Source organism: Macaca fascicularis, chromosome 5 (genome assembly GCF_037993035.2).
Source record: "Macaca fascicularis isolate 582-1 chromosome 5, T2T-MFA8v1.1".
NCBI lineage: Eukaryota > Metazoa > Chordata > Mammalia > Primates > Cercopithecidae > Macaca > Macaca fascicularis.
The window spans coordinates 162253763-162271678 of NC_088379.1; the positions used below are offsets into that span (position 1 = coordinate 162253763).

Consider the following 17916-nt stretch of genomic DNA (forward strand, 5'->3'; position numbering starts at 1 on the left):
CTGGGATCATTCCCAATAACAAAAAAATAACATTAGAAGACTGTGGAAGGAAAAAAAATGAACCCAAACTGCTGACTAGAAAACAATAGGAGTCTCATAAAGAATATTGCCTCTTATCCTCACATAGACTTACATAGATTCCTCTCACTGAAAATGTACTCATCTTATTCAGGATACTAATATCAAATGACAGACCATCATGTACAACTAAAAAATATTTTTTCCATTCTATAAGAGTAAGAAATGTTTGTGATGTCATTTGATTTCACTTAAACCAAAAGTATTAACATTACACTTTAGTAATACTCTAAAGAAGACAGCTGAGAGGGTTGAAAGAAAAGGATATTATTTTCTACTCAAACAATGACTCCTTTGGTCAGAACACTAATATTTAGGTAATGAGTTTTTGATGTGAAATGACATAAGTAGAAGTTGATAAAGATCATAGCTATAGCTTTTTCTGAAGGAGTCAACGTTCCTTTAGTTGCACAAATCTATCTGCCTTAAAAATATATTCGCTGGCAATTTCATAACACAATCCTGAGTTATTCACGTATCTTTATCAGTCATCATTTTTCTTTGCCTTCCTAGGCTTATCAACACTGCAAGCTGTGCTGGATTCTGCTGCTGAAAAGAAATGGCAAGTGACTGCTATCAATGTGGGAAACATTAACAATGACAAGAAAGATGAGATGTACCGATCACTTTTTCAAGATCTGGAGTTAAAAAAGGAACGGCGTGTCATTCTAGACTGTGAAAGGGATAAAGTAAACGACATTGTAGACCAGGTTTGCTACTTTCTGTTTTCTAATGATGCCAGATATAGAATATGCATGCAATGTCAGCATTTGCAATGTGTATTTGTGTAAGGTGCTTGAACAGCAGTTTTTGCTTTATGTTTTATGTCAGATGCAGCAAAGATCATCAATTAAATTATCTCTGGCTTCAGTTAGCAATAGCAAATGGTCATCAATAATGCTGACACATCATGTTAATCATTAAATAAATTCAATAAATAATTCCTGACTTTTATGTTTTATATGATCAATGATACCCTAAACTTTCATATTTTGATTTGAAAATTTTAAGTTTAAGTCTGATGAACTATTTAGAGTTAAAGAAATATGCCTGTATTAAGTTAAGACAAGTTGAGTTCTAAGGGAAAAGTGAGTAATTCATGAATTTTTTGGAGTTACCATCTATGCCTCCAGAAAGAATATGTAGTTATCTTTGCAAGATATATATTTTTTCATCTATTAAGGGACTTGTGCCACTATAAAAAACATTGGTTTGTTAAAATAAGTAGGAAGGACAACATTTGGTCTATGTTTACTATTGAGAAATAAACTAGATACATCCCCTTGAACTGTTTGAAAGAATCTCTCATACAAGTGATAAAGATATTTTTCTCTGTGCTTAGATATTACCTTGCTTCAGTTTAAGATCTTTCAGGATAGGGAGCCATGCAGTGTTATCCTAATAATACAGATACAATCCAACATGATTTACAGATAGAGTAAGTCACTAGGGATAATTGTGACACAGCATCAGCATCATGATTGATTGACTAAGGTCTCCTTTACTGATATCCGCATCTATTCCTAGCTGATAAATGTATATGTGTGTGAGTATGAGCGTATATGTGTGTACATATGCATATATGTATATATATATGTGCACATATATAAATTTTACAGTTGACCCTAACAATATCCTACCATTGACCAGAAACCTTACAGATAACACACAGTCAATTAACACATACTTCATATGTTATATGTATTATATACTGAATTCTTATTTATTTATTTATTTTTTTTTGAGACGGAGTCTCACTCTGTCGCCCAGGCTAGAGTGCAGTGGCCGGATCTCAGCTCACTGCAAGCTCCGCCTCCCGGGTTCACGCCATTCTCCTGTCTCAGCCTCCCGAGTAGCTGGGACTACAGGCGCCCGCCACCACGCCCGGCTAATTTTTTGTGTTTTTAGTAGAGACGGGGTTTCACCGTGTTAGCCAGGATGGTCTCAATCTCCTGACCTCGTGATCCGCCCATCTCGGCCTCCCAAAGTGCTGGGATTACAGGCTTGAGCCACCGCGCCCGGCCTATATACTGAATTCTTATAATAAAGTAAGCTAGAGGAAAGAAAATGTTATTTAGAAAATCATAAGGAAGATAAAACATATTTACTATTCACTAAGTGGAACTGTATCATCATAAAAGCCTTCATCATCATCATCTTCGCATTGAGTAGACTGTAAAGGAGGAGGAGGAAGAAGGGTTGGTATTGCTGTCTCAGAGGTGGAAGAAAATCCATATATAAGTGGATTTACACAGTTCAAACCCATGTTATTCAAGGGGCAATAGTATACACTGTGGCTACTAGTGCCTTCGAATACTGTGGAAGTGCAAGGAAAATACGCACTTGTATATGCATTTCTTGGCTCTTCTAGCTTTGAGGAAAAAATTTGATTCATTAATTTGTTCAACACAAACATTCTGCAACATAAATGTTGATGAAATCCTAATTGATATATAATAATACGGGCCCTAAGACATACAAAATGGATCTTTCATGGAATACTGAATAACTGAATAGAACTAACTTGTTATGTGAAAGAACTAAATGTTGTATGCCAGAGAGGTGAATAATTTCAGTAAAAAAATCTTGATTCCAGTCTCAAGAGATGAAGTTAAGATTGTTTTTAAACTGAAGGCCTCTTGTTCAAATGTGAACTGCAAAAACTCATTTGAATTTCACAGAGGTTCTCATTAAAATTGAATTTTAATAATATTCATCAGCCTTTGATTTAGAAAATTTAAGGATTCCTGACTCATCATAATAAATGTTGGTGAAAGACTGTATCAAAATATATTTTTCCAAAACGAGAAGAGAGAAACTACAAAAGAAAACAGGAATATATTAGAAGTGATATTTTGAAGTAAATATGATTATGGTTACATAAATGTCCATATGGACATCTGTTCAAAATGCAGAGTATTTTGCACATATGTATTGTAAGTCCCTTGAATGTATTAAATGAGTGCATGCAATGGATTGCCTTAGCAAACATTGAGGCCATCCTCTGTGCTTGAAATGAGGGATGCAAAGAAAGGTAAGAAAGAGTGATGTCTGCATCCCATGAACTCGTTGTTTAGAGATAAAAATGGACACAGTGTACACAGACAGCACTACAGAATTACAAATTAAAATGCAATGTAGTCTAGCAGCATGGAGGAGAAAGAAGCTTTCTTAAAATGGGAAGGATCATTTGTGATGAGTTCACATAAGACGTGGCATTTGGCTTTGCTTGGATTCATTCATTTGTTCAGTAAATATTCCCTGAGTGTCTGATGTTTGCCAGACAGGCACTGCAGTAGATCCAAGAAAGCAATGTTAAACAACAGGCCAGCCACCATCAGTGCAACTATTAATAATGTATTTACAGAAATTAATATATAATTATACTAATGGGATACACTATAAATGAAAAGAATGGTATGTTATGAGAGATCATTACAGAAAGAAATAATTTAGATTGGGATATTCTTCAAGGAATAGTTTACCAAGCAAAAATGAGGAGGATAAAGTACGTTCCAAAAAAAATAAAGAAAAAGAAACAATGTTTAGTTATTCGCTCAACCAGTGTTTCTTCAAGACAATAGAGATGAAATAGCACTCTTTATTGCAACAGTAGCTTGAAGTTGGCAATAAATGAAATTTTATTAGACTATCTGTATTTATATTTATTTATTTATTTATTTTGAGACAGAGTATCGCTCTGTTACCTGGCTGGACTGCAGTGGCGCGATCTCGGGTCACTGCAACCTCCAACTCCCTGGCTCAAGCGATTCTACTGCCTCAGCCTCCTGAGTAGCTGGGATTATAGGCACACACCACCACACCCAGCTAATTTTTGTAGTTTTTAGTAGAAACAGGGTTTCACCGTGTTGGCCAGGATGGTGTCGAACTCCTGACCTCGTGATCCGCCTACCTTGGCCTCCCAAAGTGCTGGGATGACAGGCGTGGAGTATGGGTATTTTGTTATCATTTGATACAAACTTGACAGCACAGATTTCTAGTTATCATTAGGTGGGAAAAAGATTCAGCAATCAAAAACACTTATAAATTAATGTAACTTTTCTATTGTCAGTGCAATAATAATTATTATTATAACACACTGGTTAGTATGGCCAATGCAAATTTTCATATAGACACTGGGCTAGTGAATTTTCATATCCTTCCTTTCTCTCAAGTAAACTCAAGTAGGGACTACTGATATTACCTTTTATACTATGTTTTTTTAAAAAATTTCTCAGCAGGAAGATATGGATGATTCAGAGAGTAGAATGTACAGTAAGCACAGCTAACAGATGTCAGCAGGAAATAGGAGGGACATAATCAATCTGATTCAGCTGATGCTAATTCATATGTTTTTCATTCAGAAGGACATCTTTTCTTCAGAATTCTCCCTTTAACATAGAGGGTTCAGTTTCTTGGAAAAGGCAATTTAGTCATGTTACGTAAAACTGAGTCAGAAAACAATATAAGTTTTAACTTCTTTTCAAACGGCCATGGCTTAATGTCAAAGTGGCATATGGTAGAATCGTTCCTAGGATTTTGTTCTTGCTCTTTAACTAATAGCATTGCTCTGGAGCACCTGACTTTGTCTCGGATTAGAGAAAGTCAGGGTAGTTTTCTCCCGGGGAGTATAAGAATTATTCAAGAGTCAATTAGGCAAAGGATATAGTGGTGGAGCTTTCCAAGCAGACAAGCAGAGGAAACAGAACGTGTGAAGCCCTGAGGTGATGAGAAGCTTCTCTGTGAACAAAAAAACCTAAGAGGGCCAATGTGACTTGAGTGTATAGAATAGGAAAGCTGAACCTCAGAAACTTGCAAGATCATTGGAAAGCAAAACTCACCCAAACCATTTAATCAGAGAAATGATTTGGTTAGAATTTTTGCCTATAACCTTAACATTTCATGCTTTCCATTGATGGGATCATCTCCTTAAAAAACATACATGACATTACATTTGAATGTCCATGTACCAGGACTAAAGCATGGCCAGTTTGCCTATTTCTACTCTCTTTGTAATTATGCATATCAGTCAAAAGTCAAATTGATCAATAATGTCCAAAACCGTTGTCAGCATTACCACGATGACCACTTGTTCCATGCTGTGTTTATCTTGACATTCATTTTAGATTTCGATTTGTAGAAAAAACTTAGCTTCTCTGATACTTTGCTCTCTAGAGCTGGCAATAATGTCCATTTGGACTAAATTATAAACATTTCATGGTCCTTAGGATAGGAATGTTACTTTATATATCCATGTAAGAATTCTTTTATATGCTTTCTAATATTCTTTTGAAATGTATGTAGTACTATAAACTCTATGTGTATTTATTTGAATATAGACATATGAATATAAAATCTCAGATGTTAAACAATTTGAGCTGTTTAATGTTTTATTATAAACACAAAAACATAGCCTTTGTAGAAACAGAATTATGACTTGTCATGGACTAAACATACTTTGGTTTTACACTTCTTAACATCCTGTGGTTTTATTGTTTATTATTGACAAAAATGAAGTAATAATTTTTGTTTAGTTAGTGACTTTTGGAAAGATAATCGTTTAATAAGCATTAGTATGTATTATTACTTTTTATGAGAGAAATATCTAATTTTGATAATTATATTTTATCAAAAATGACTTATTTTGGCACATCAAAAAACCTAGCAGATAAAATTCCACTTTTTTTCCTGAATCAGATCATAATACCATTAATTTTGTATTTGCATTATTTGTATTAATTAAATAATTATTTATTTGTGCTTGTTAGGTTATTACCATTGGAAAACATGTTAAAGGGTACCACTACATCATTGCAAATCTGGTAGGTGAATGAATTGGTATATATTATTTTACTAGATATGCTTATTCATTAAAAATTTAATTTTGAATGACCAGCATTTATCAGTGGTGTTTTAAAAAATATAGTTTGATTGTAATTAGCCAGGCATGGTGGTGGGCACCTGTAATCCCAGCTACTTGGGAGGCTGAGGCAGGAAATTTGCTTGAACCCAGAAGGTGGAGAGGTTGCAGTGAGCTGAGATCCCGCCATTGTACTCCAGCCTAGTGACAAGAGAGAAACCCCATCTCAAAAAATAATAACAATAAATATAGTTTGATTGTATTTGATAGATTAGATATATTTCTGCAATTACGTTTTAGAATTGCTTCCGACTTTGCATCTTCTAATCAATTTCTTATTATTATAAATGATATAAGAATTTATAGAACAGTATTTGACAAGCTTCGTAAATTGTCTTAGATGATGTATTTTAAGAAAGGGAAAATTTTCAAAAATATTTAAAGTTTAATTGTCCACATATTCCCTTGTCTCTGTTTTTTACTGTCTCTGTTTTTTATAAACTCTGCCTTCTGCACATTCCTTTAGTTTTTAGCATATATAATATCTGAGATAAATGTAAATTTGTGAGAATATGTCTTACTACAAAATTAAACCTGAAAAATCAAGAATATTGAAATTTTATGCATTATTTATGATTTCCTACTTACTGTGTGAACAACAAAATGAAAATTAAATTTCTATAGCCAATCATCTTTTCATTAAGATTTCTGTCAAAATAAGGACCACTTAATCATGGCTTCTTGGGTTTGTGTTTTCTCCGGGCCGTGGTCACTTATATTGGCTCAGAATAAACCTTTTACAATAAAAAATGAAGGTAGTATACTGAAGCAACAGAGTGATTAATTGTATTTCCCTCTTTTAAGTATCATCAGAGTCAATTTAGAATTATCAGTAGACATTTCTCTTTTCAAAATAATTTAAGCCTTTACTGCTACAAAAGTTAATGTTATTTAAATAAGTAAGATGCTATGTGATTCAGGACTACACTCCCCCTATACCCTGTCTCACCCAAGAACAAGAAAAAAAGGTGAGAGAAAGAGGGAGAAAGGCAGAGAGCTTATTCTAAATAGCATAATAGGACTTTGAAAAGCTTTTGACATATACAAATGTAGATTTATTTCATGATTCCTAGTGTATCAGGTTGTTACATCAGCAGACATTAGTTCTAGTGGTGACAGAAAGAGATAAAACAAAACAATGCAATATTTACTGCCTTCCAACTGATAAATGTTTTCACTAGAAGTTGAAGGAGTTCAGAATATTAAATCTCAAAACTGCATGCCATTGGGTTGCTCAAGACAAAATTTCTGTTTGGCAATGAAATGGGTAACTACTATAAAAATTCTCTGGGACTTTCCGTTAGAGTGTATTAAGGAGATGCTTAAGGAGCATTATTAAGAAGATATTAAGGAGTGTATTAAGGACTCCCTAAAGAGAAGCAAGAATTAAACTAGATGAAGCTCCGCATTCAGTCTCTCTAGAACCACATTATGTGCAGGAAACAGCCTGGACAGTCAGTCCCCTGTGTGAATTGTGCCATTTGATGAACAACACAGAGCCACATTGAAAACTGTGATATTTAAAAATGTACAGATGGAGAAGATTATATTGGAACATTGAGAAATAATGGCAGAAGGTGGCTCATCAATTTGAGAGCTGATATCTGATGCTATGAAAATGAAAATGAGTGTTTGAATGACCAAATTAAAAAAAAAAAAACACAAAAAGCAAGTTCATGTTGTTGTCATGCTTCTAGAGAGAAATCTACCTAATATTTTATCTGAATTCAAGTTCTGTTTTTTTTTTTCTCAATGCTTAGTTTCTTTGCCATATGGAACTTCTAGTGAATCAATAAGTTCTAAAGGCTGTATAGTATTGCAATTTCTGAGAATTTGGAGGACACTTGGAAATTTTACTGACATTCCAAATTAAAGAATGTCACCCAAAGTTGAAGGGCTTTCATCTTCCAAACTCTTGAGACTTTCCTTTTCTTCGCCCTGTTCATGTTGTAATGAGTTCTATAATAGGTGGTTATAGAAGATTTTTTTTTTAAATCTGCAGATAATATTATTGATTAATTTCCTCAGGAATTGCTGAATGCTTGATTGGACTCCTAAAACACAGTCTGTGATTAAGTCCTTTACAACAGCATTGAGAAGGGTAACTTGTAAATAAGGTGATGAAGAAGTGGTCATTAGGAAATCCAGTTCTCATTCCTCCAACCTTACTACCCATATAGATTTAATTCTTTAAAAAGCCATGATCCCATACTGCTGATGACTTTACATGTCTGCCTGCTGAAAATTTTAAATTTTCACAGGTTATTAATGAATACTTATCTTCTATTTTAAATCTCTTCAAATATAGCTCCAGGAGTAGTAGTATCCAATTTAACTTGATGAGTTGTTGCCATCTCTTTTGTTAACCCTTGGCCTCTCTGTTGTGATTTATTCATTTTTCCTTCTTCCTCTATTTTGCTTCTCATATATTGAAGTTTCAGAAAAGAAAGAAGAAAACTTAGGGAAATGCAGATTCTCACTGAAGCCAGCTTGAAACCTTATTTAAAGTTTCAGCTTATATGTCATTGTAGTAAAATGACAGTAAAAGAATAAAAATTGTGGAAAATCTTAAAGAAAGAGAAAATAGGAAAGGAAGCATTAACAGATGCAAAAAGTCAACAAAATTTTTCAGAACACAGAGCAAATGAAAGATGAATTACTGGCATAGCAAAGAGAAGGAAGATGAAACAGTAAGTTCCTGTCAGAGTGGGATATAGGTGAGAACAAGCCTGTTCATTCTGCAGAACTCCTGTGACATTCAGTCTTAGAAGAGCCAGAAACCACAGAAAGCAAGACTGAGGTGTGGAGCTTAAAGCAGGAAGCTCTTACAGGTCTCTCTGGAAGCAGAGCCTGACATCACTATTCATGTACACATTCTCAAGTAAGTGCTTTCAGGAGTAACCTGTAAGAGAGTGAGGGAAACAAGAGAGAGAAGGAAAAAAAGCACACCAGTTAGAATGGTGATCATTAAAAAGTCAGGAAACAACAGGTACTGGAGAGGATGTGGAGAAATAGGAACACTTTTACACTGTTGATGAGACTGTAAACTAGTTCAACCATCATGGAAGACTTTGTGGCGATTCCTCAAGGATCTAGAACTAGAAATACCATTTGACCCAGCAATCCCATTACTGGGTATATACCCAAAGGATTGTAAATCATTCTGCTATAAAGACACATGCACACATATGTTTATAGCAGCACTGTTAACAATAGCAAAGACTTGGAACCAACCCAAATGTCCATCAATGATAGACTGGATTAAGAAACTGTGGCACTATACACCATGGAATAATGTGCAGCCATAAAAAAGGATGAGTTCATGTCCTTTGTAGGGACATGGATGAAGCTGGAAACCATCATTCTCAGCAAACTATCGCAAGGGCAGAAAACCAAACACTGCATGTTCTCACTCATAGGTGGGAACTGAACAATGAGAACACTTGGACACAGGGTGGAGAACACCACACACTGGGGCCTGTCATGGGGTGAGGGGAGGGGAGAGGGGTAGCATTAGGAGATATACCTAATGTAAATGACGAGTTAATGGATGCAGCACATCAACATGGCACATGTATACATATATAACAAACCTGCATGTGGTGCACATGTACCCTAGAACTTAAAGTATAAAAAAAATAAAAAGACACAGGGGGAAAAAAAAAAAAAAAGAATGTGGTTTGAAGTGAGAGCTGGGTTTAGTCTGATTCCCTCTGGGCACTTTGTTGCATAAATTGTACTGCACTCATTCAGCTTGAGGCAAAGGGTGTTTGTACCTAGATCCCGGTTTTTGCTGTTGAGCAAGGGCCATGAGGGATGCAGCATTGGTTGTCCCAGGGCAATTCTCATGGAAAGGTTATGGATGGTAGCCATTGGCCAAAGCAGGGGAAGTGCCTAGGGGATGGGCAAATCAACTACGCCTGTAAAGTGCATCCTACATCCTAGGACACCTGGGTGGTTCACTAAGACCACCTGGTATAAGGGACTTGATTCAAAGGCCATAGGGAATAATTGGATGCCCCAAGGATTCTTTTCACACAACCCAAACAACCAGGTAACTACAAGTCCTGGTGCCTAAGCACCTACTTCCTCTCTTGATAATACTTCTTACTAGAGAAGGTGAATTAGAGAAATTCTTTTTTTTTTTTTTTTTTTTTTTTTTTTGAGACAGAGTCTTGCTCTGTCACCTGGGCTGGAGTGCAGTGGCCAGATCTCAGCTCACTGCAAGCTCCACCTCCCGGGTTTACACCATTCTCCTGCCTCAGTCTCCCGAGTAGCTGGGACTACAGGCATCCGCCACCTCGCCCGGCTAGTTTTTTGTATTTTTTAGTAGAGACGGGGTTTCACCATGTTAGCCAGGATGGTCTTGATCTCCTGACCTCGTGATCCGCCCGCCTTGGCCTCCCAAAGTGCTGGGATTATGAGTAACTAAGTGAATGTCTCTGTGAAAGTCTAACCTCATCATCCCCCATCCTTCATCCTGTCCCTAAAACTTAGCCAAGCATATGCACTCGTGTAGGAGACTAGAAGATTCTGAAGAAACTGAATGGCCCAGAGAAAAGAACTTCAGTATGGACAAACAACACTGCTATCCACCCCACCTCACCCTCACCATCTACCTTACAGTGAAGCATACTCGTTAACGTGCCTTGTCCATGCACATAGAAATTCCAAGAAACATTTTGGTGTCTTGCTCTTAAATAGCCCAGCATAACTTGGCATTTGAGAAAAGTCCTTACCATGAAGTATGCAATGCAAACAAACAGATCTGTGGAAGGAAACATGAGAAAATTTTTAAAACTGTAACTAATATCTGCCTAGAAGTAGGGAAAATATTTTATCCAAAAAAGAGAGAAGAGGATGCTATAAGAAGAAAAAGAAATGGAGAATAAGAGCTCCAGAAAGTTAACTTCTTTTGTTTCCTAGAATAACAGTTTAAATGAGTTGGAAGATAAATTTGAGAAAATCTTCCAGAATATGTAACATAATGACAACACAAATATAAAATAGAAAAAATAAATGTATAAGGGACCTTGACATTTTATTTAACAGTTATAATATCTTAATAATTGATATTCTAGAAAAAGAGAAGAGTGAAACTAGGGGAAGGAAAATGTTAAAGAAACATTTGGAAAAATATCCAGTACTGAATCACATAAATCTGCTTATTGAATATACACAGTAATAAAAGACAAAGACCTACAGTGACAATATCATAATGGAATTTCAGAGATAAAGAGAAGATTTAAAAGTTTCTAGCAAGTGGCTAGAGGTGGATAAGAGTGAGAAGTAGATGACATACCAAAAAATTAGAAAAAACTTGTTTTTCATTAGAAACATTGGATAGTGATAGTCAATGGGACAATGCCTTCAGATTATGTTTTGTTTTTTACCATAAAATTCTATACCAAGCCAAACTACTAACCATGAATCAGGATAAAACAAAATTATGTTTCAGACATGCAATGTCTCAATAAATTTATCTCCAAAGTATTTCAGTAAACTATCAGAGGACTCCAGTAGAGGTAATCAATAAATCAAGAAAGAGAAATATGACCAAGGAAATGGGATTTAAATCAGAAAAGTGGTGAAGAAACATGCTAAAGTAACAGCTGTAGAGTAGGTGAAGAGAAGAGCCAATTTGGATTCCAAAATTAAGAAGGGGGTCTCCTAGAAATTAAAATTTCAAGAAAAAGTTGAAACAGATTACCTGATATGTTTTAATATTTCATTTTTTTAAAAAGCTTTACTCATAGGCATGAAATGTTTTCATGGAAGCACTGGGAAAAATAAGGATAGGCATATAGAAATCTCTAGTAGTGAAAAAATGGGACAGGATTATAAACATGGGCTGAGATCATGTTCAAGAAAGAAAATGCAATCCTGGTAAACTATTTGGCTTTGCTATGAATAGCATTTAGAGTTATAAATATGTAAACACTAAGTACTGATTAAAATGGGTGAGAAGATAAATGGTTTTGTCATGTACACAAACTACGTACTCGTGGGGTACACAAAAACTCAATAAAAATTTCTAAAATTGATAAATTAGAAAGAGTAATAAAAATGTGTCATGCAGAAGAGGTAAATATGTGAAAAGCAAATATATTAAAATTGAATGTTTTGAAGCAACTCAACTGGAACATACATAGGGTAAAACAAAGAATATATGATTTTTGTTATATTCCTTTTTGCACTATTTGCATTATCTTGATAAACAGAAACAAAATTCCGAGCCAATAAAAAGTAATTACCTTCTCCTCCAGCTAAATAATATAATAATATGCATGTTTTAATGTCAATAACAAAGAAAACATTCTCCTACATTTTTGAGTGTGGTAATTCAAAATTAATTTAGGATACTTTTAACTTTTGTGTACAATAATATAGAAAAAGTATTTGTAAAATGTGAAAACATTTGTAATTGTGGCATATGGAAATTAACTTCATCTTTGAGAGAGATATACTATCAAGTTGATAAAATTCATGTCAGCACAATATTTGAAATCAATGTAAATATAACATAATAGTTTTAGTAATGACTGAATTCATTGCAATAATACAAGAGAAATTTTTTTTTCCAAAATTTAATGTATTCTATAAAATTAGCTTCCAGCTTAATGTGAAATTGTTTAATTCTTCTCAAATAATGACTGAACATTTAGTAACTCGTTTTGAAGATGTTCCTATCACATGAGTGAAGAAACAATTCAAACAGGAGTAATTTGCTCACAAGGTTGTGGTTCTTCAAGAACTACTTCAATGTTGTTAAGTGTCTGTAACCACATGGTGGTTCTCCGTTGTAGATCCAGTAAGTAAAACCCAGTCCTGGTCAATGGAAGATTTCTCAATAAAGTGGAGAACTTTTACGTAGGCTCAACCATGAGTGTTTCATGAGATGATCCATTAGCAAACGTGTATTGATTAGGGAACCGCTATGATGCTAATGTGGTGTTAGGTGCTGATGACGAACACTGGCTGGTAAATACATGGGACATTTTCTGCAGGCTTGTTATATCTCATATGTTCTTTGACATATCTGAAACGACAATGTATAGAGTTATTTGGTAAATGTTAAGTAGCATTTATTTCTCAAATAAAAAGCGTGACATCAATGTGTTCTATGTTTAGGGATTTACTGATGGAGACCTATTAAAAATCCAGTTTGGAGGTGCAAATGTCTCTGGGTTTCAGATAGTGGACTATGACGATTCCTTGGTGTCTAAATTTATAGAAAGATGGTCAACACTGGAAGAAAAAGAATACCCTGGAGCACACACAACGACAATTAAGGTTTGCTTTGGTTTCTGCTTTTTTTCTTTTGCTTTCCTATGTGAGGAGAGAGAAGGGCCTTGGCAAATAAGGAAGAAGGAGAAAATAATAAAGGGAGTACAGAGCACATTTCAAAATATGGCAAACACATTGACTGCTAAATATATTTTTCACATTTGTATGGTTTAAGTAAAGCTATTAGAGCTGTACTGTTTTACTCTTGTGTTTTCTACTTCCTTACACCTATGATAATTTATAATAAATAAAGTCATTCATTTATTAATCCATTTGGCATTTTTATTGAGGGGATTCTGAGCCAGACACTTTTTTGGTAGATAAAAAGACAGGGAAAATGTCCCTGCTCGCAGCTGAATGGAAGAAAGACAAAAGCATTGACAGAAGAATACCATGAAGGAAGAGCTCAGCAAACTCTTAGCGACAGGGAGGAGGCAGGGAATTTTTAAGCTGAGACCTGAAGAATAAGTGCCAATTTTACCCTGGCTGCTGTTTAGAATATTATGTTTGCAAATAAAGAACAATAGGTGTCAGTTTGCTCCTTATCTTCAAAAAGCCAACTTGCAGACAGTTCTTAGTTCAGTCAATAAACATATGGCCACAAAAAGGAGAGAAAGAATGTGTGTGTGTGTGTGTGTGTGTGTGTGTGTGTGTGTGTGTGTGTGTGTGTGTGTGCATAAAATAACTGCTGATGAGTAGCCTGGTCTCTTGAACACTTTAAAAGAAGATAAAAATCTCAACTTGCGTTAAGAATTAAAACATAACTGTAATGCTTTATGCAATCAAATGAAAGATTCTTGAATGACAAATATTATTTATTCCTCAGCTATAAGAGTTACACAGACTGATCTTTGTTCTCCATGGGTTTGGACACAATGAGGTCTTGTTTATTTGATGCATTTTATTGGGTGTACACATGCATGCATGAATTTACTTCTAAATAGTCAATATTTCTGCTGTTGACAGGAAGGTATTTTTCCTTCAGTTGGTAACCTTATTGAGAGCAGAGTTAAGATTAAAACCTGACTAAGGGTAGTTTAAAGAGTGAGTGGGTTGAAAGTTAAGCTGATGATCACATTCTTTATGAAAATTAAGAGCAAAAGTTGAAAAATTGTATAGTAATTTTGTTTGTGAATTATAAAGCAATTGTATATGAACCAGGCAGGACAGTGTTATTTCAGTTTCTCCCACAGTTGTACCTGAGTATGCATCACAGAGATATTGTTTGATGATAGATGCATGTCTGTCTATGAGATTGGTCCTAGAAAAGGATGAGAAATTTTGAAGTTCTTTACTTTGGGGTTTATAAATGGATCTTTTAATTTTTAAGTCAATTTTGTAAAAGCATTCCATAGGATTTTAAAGAATAACACCAAGTTGGTTTTTTTTTTAAAAAAAAAACGAGGTGACTTCCTGTTTGGTGACTTTAGTTGAGATTCAGTGTTTGTACTGTTTATATCATGGAGGTACTTTTCATGTAACAGGCTTCTGAGCAGGTAGATGGACACCCAGAGCCTTAGTTGATGTCAGCGTATGTATCCATCTGTGCCTAGAAGAGGTCTAACTGCCGATCCCATTCTGTGTAATTGCAGGCTTCCATCCATTCAGAGATGGTGCCATGTAAATTCTCTGATGGAGTAGATGTTATCCTCAAATGGAGCCAGCATGCTCCTTTTGAATACTCTGTTGGTCATTGTGTTGCCTGCCACTGCTGCCTGTTGGGAGAAGGATGAAAGCAAAATGAAATTATGTCTTTCTCCTAGAAGTCATATCATGATTCAAGTTCATGTGTCTTGCATTAAAATGCAAGATGTATTTGCAGTATGAGAGATGTTTGGCAATGCATTCTGTTAAAAATTTTGCCAAAACCTAGTGCCAGATTTCACTGAGTTGAGAACCTACATTGTGACCTTCCTTGCTCCCTTCCTGCTGTAAGCATTTCCCCTTCAAAGCGCCTCCCTTTCGATGGCTTCTGCCCATTTTCAGAGACATCATTATGCTCCTTCTTTGTGAGGTGTTTCAAAGAACCTAGACTAATGTGTTTTAAAATTTAGGCTGTGAATCACTACTTGACCCTGAGTCCAGGATTCTCATCTACACAATGCAGTAATGCTCATTAATTCCCAGGTTGCTGTGAGGATTAAATAACACTTGCAAAGGGCTAGCACAGCTTTGGAAACATAGGTGCCTATAAGGGCTAATTTGTTTTCCCAGCCATTTTCTAAAATGAGAGAATGTCAGCCAATTTCAAAGGTGTACTCCAACTTTAACATTTTGTAATCCCCCTAACTCCACCCAGAGGCATATTTTATGAGATCCCTGAAGCTTGATAAAAATTACTGGAAATCTGTGGGGAGAATGTGTTTGGGGAGGGAGTTTATCCTAACACAGAAATGTATTGCTTATGTACTAAAGTACAAAAACTAAATATAAAGAAATGAAAAACGTGTGAATCCTGTCTTTGAGAATTCAGTCTAAAGAAGGAGACAAACATATCAATCAGCAAATGTAATAGACTGATAAAATATGCCAATTTCTTGGCCATGATTTTGACAATGATTAGAAGGAAGGTCAAGGAAGACTTTTGTGGGAGGGATGTCTGTGCAAGGCTTTGCACATGGTTGAGAAGGAAGAAAAATAAGGGAAGTTGCTTGGGGAAGTTCTAAATGTACAGAGACTCGAAGTAATGCAACAGCGTGACAGATCCAGGGAACTTCACATGTGTTGCTACTGCAAAAATGTAAATATTTGGGACCAGTGAGTGGGGGCATGTTATGGAAGTTGCAAGAGGTAAGGTCCTTCAATTGTCAACAGATGTGGAAGGTAGTAAGGACAAGACAATGCTTTCATAATTATTTTTGCTTCCAGACAGAAGAAAGGAAGAAAAACTATATAAGAGATTATATAGCATCTTCTAAATATAAATAAGGAACATAGTCTCAATGTATTATTTGCTTACAGAAAGGGAGCAAAATATTTCTAATGAGATTATTTACAATGAGGTTATGTCCTTTGATGTTGCCTTTTGGATGACTGATTGAATCGGGTACATTGCCTGATAAATTCATATCACATTTTACTACTCAACAATAAAAACTAGTGCTATTGGTATAAAAATCTATAAAAATACAGTTCAATATGTCAAATTATTTCATAGTTAGGGTTTAGGAATTATAGAAATTATATCAACTTGTGGGAGTAATAAATAAATGACTGTTCAACGTTTTCATCTTCCCCTAAAGTTAAATCAGCTTCCAAAGTTTTCAAATTAAAATAAATTTTATTCAGCAAGTAAAATCTTAAATAAGGTTTAATATTTAACATATTTTAATAACCACCAAGTATAAATTACAATGTTTAAATTTCCTCATTCTTACATAGTATACAAAAAATAACTTAAGTCGTGGCACTGAAATTTTAGGTCTGACACTAATTTGCTATTTGGGGCAACATTCATTCATTCATTTATTAATTCATTTATTTACTCGACACATATTTATTGTCTACTCCACAGCAGGCACTGTTCTAGGTGTCAGAGAAAAGACAAAGTTCTGGTCCTTAAGGAGATTACAGTCTTCAGACTAGAAACCAACAATTACTTTGTAGCATTGATAGAAGTTGTCATATTGCTATCTTAAACCTATATATTCAAAACTAAACTTTAGATTTTCCTCACTACTTCCTCCTCAGCCTCTGGAGACTATTCCTTCAACAGTCTTTCTTATCCCAGTTGATGGCAACTACATCTTTCAGTTATTGCTTAGACTAAAATCTTGGTCTTTACCCTTCTCTTTCTCTTGTAACATACATTCTATGTATCAGAAAACCCCATTAGCACTGCCTCACTTCTTACCACCTTCTCTGCAACCAACTAAATCCAGCTACCTTCATAAGGTTATTGCAACAGTCTCTAAAATTGATCTCCCTCCGTTCAGCCCTGCCCCTGTTACCTTCCGTCTCTGTGATCCTTTTAAAGTATATATAGATTATATTGTCGTTCTCTTCCAAATGCTCTAATGTCTCTCCATTTCACTTGGAGTAAAAAGCCAAAGTCATCCTGTTGTCTTATGAGGCCCTGTCACCCAGTCCCATGGAACCACATCTCTGTGCAGTGGCTCACTCTGTTTCAGCTACATTGGCCTCCTTGCTGTTCCTCAACCAACCCAAGCACCTTCCTACTTCAGGGCCTTTGAGCTGGCTATTTTTTCTTCTTGACTGTTGTCCCCTTAAATATTTGCATGGCCAAGTCTCCTGCACTCCTTAAATCTCTTTCAAATCCTGTCTTCTCATGCAAGGCAATAGTAGGCTATGTATTTAAAACTGCAATCTTGCCACCATCAGAGTTTGTGTATCACCCTTTCCCTGATCCAGCTTTCCCAATTCTTACCTTTTAGTTTACTGTTCTTTTTTTTTTTTAACATTTAAACTCTTTTTATGATGGACATTTCAAACACACATAAAGGTAGAAAAGTGTAATAATCTCCATATACCCACCATCCAACTTGCCAACGTTTTGCCACTCTCGTGTTCAGTTTTAAAAGAAGCTTACTAGTTTACTGTTCTTATCATTTATGTATTCATTGCATTGATAATTATCTCCTCCTATTTGAAAGTAAGTGCCACTTAAAAAA

The 17916-nt window shown here is 35.3% G+C and overlaps 1 protein-coding gene across 6 annotated transcripts in view; it reads left to right on the forward strand.

The window, feature by feature from the left end:
• GRIA2 (glutamate ionotropic receptor AMPA type subunit 2) overlaps nucleotides 1-17916 on the forward strand; it is a 147165-nt gene that overhangs the window by 92314 nt on the left and 36935 nt on the right. For all 6 annotated transcript variants that reach the window (XR_006698353.3, XM_074040673.1, XM_065545642.2 and 3 more), the window contains exons 4-6: nucleotides 592-788; nucleotides 5847-5900; nucleotides 13130-13291. Coding sequence is in view for 5 of the 6 variants with exons in the window: in XM_074040673.1 (XP_073896774.1) it covers nucleotides 592-788; nucleotides 5847-5900; nucleotides 13130-13291 (413 nt within the window). In the remaining variant the exon portion in view is untranslated. The remainder of the gene's footprint in view (nucleotides 1-591; nucleotides 789-5846; nucleotides 5901-13129; nucleotides 13292-17916) is intronic.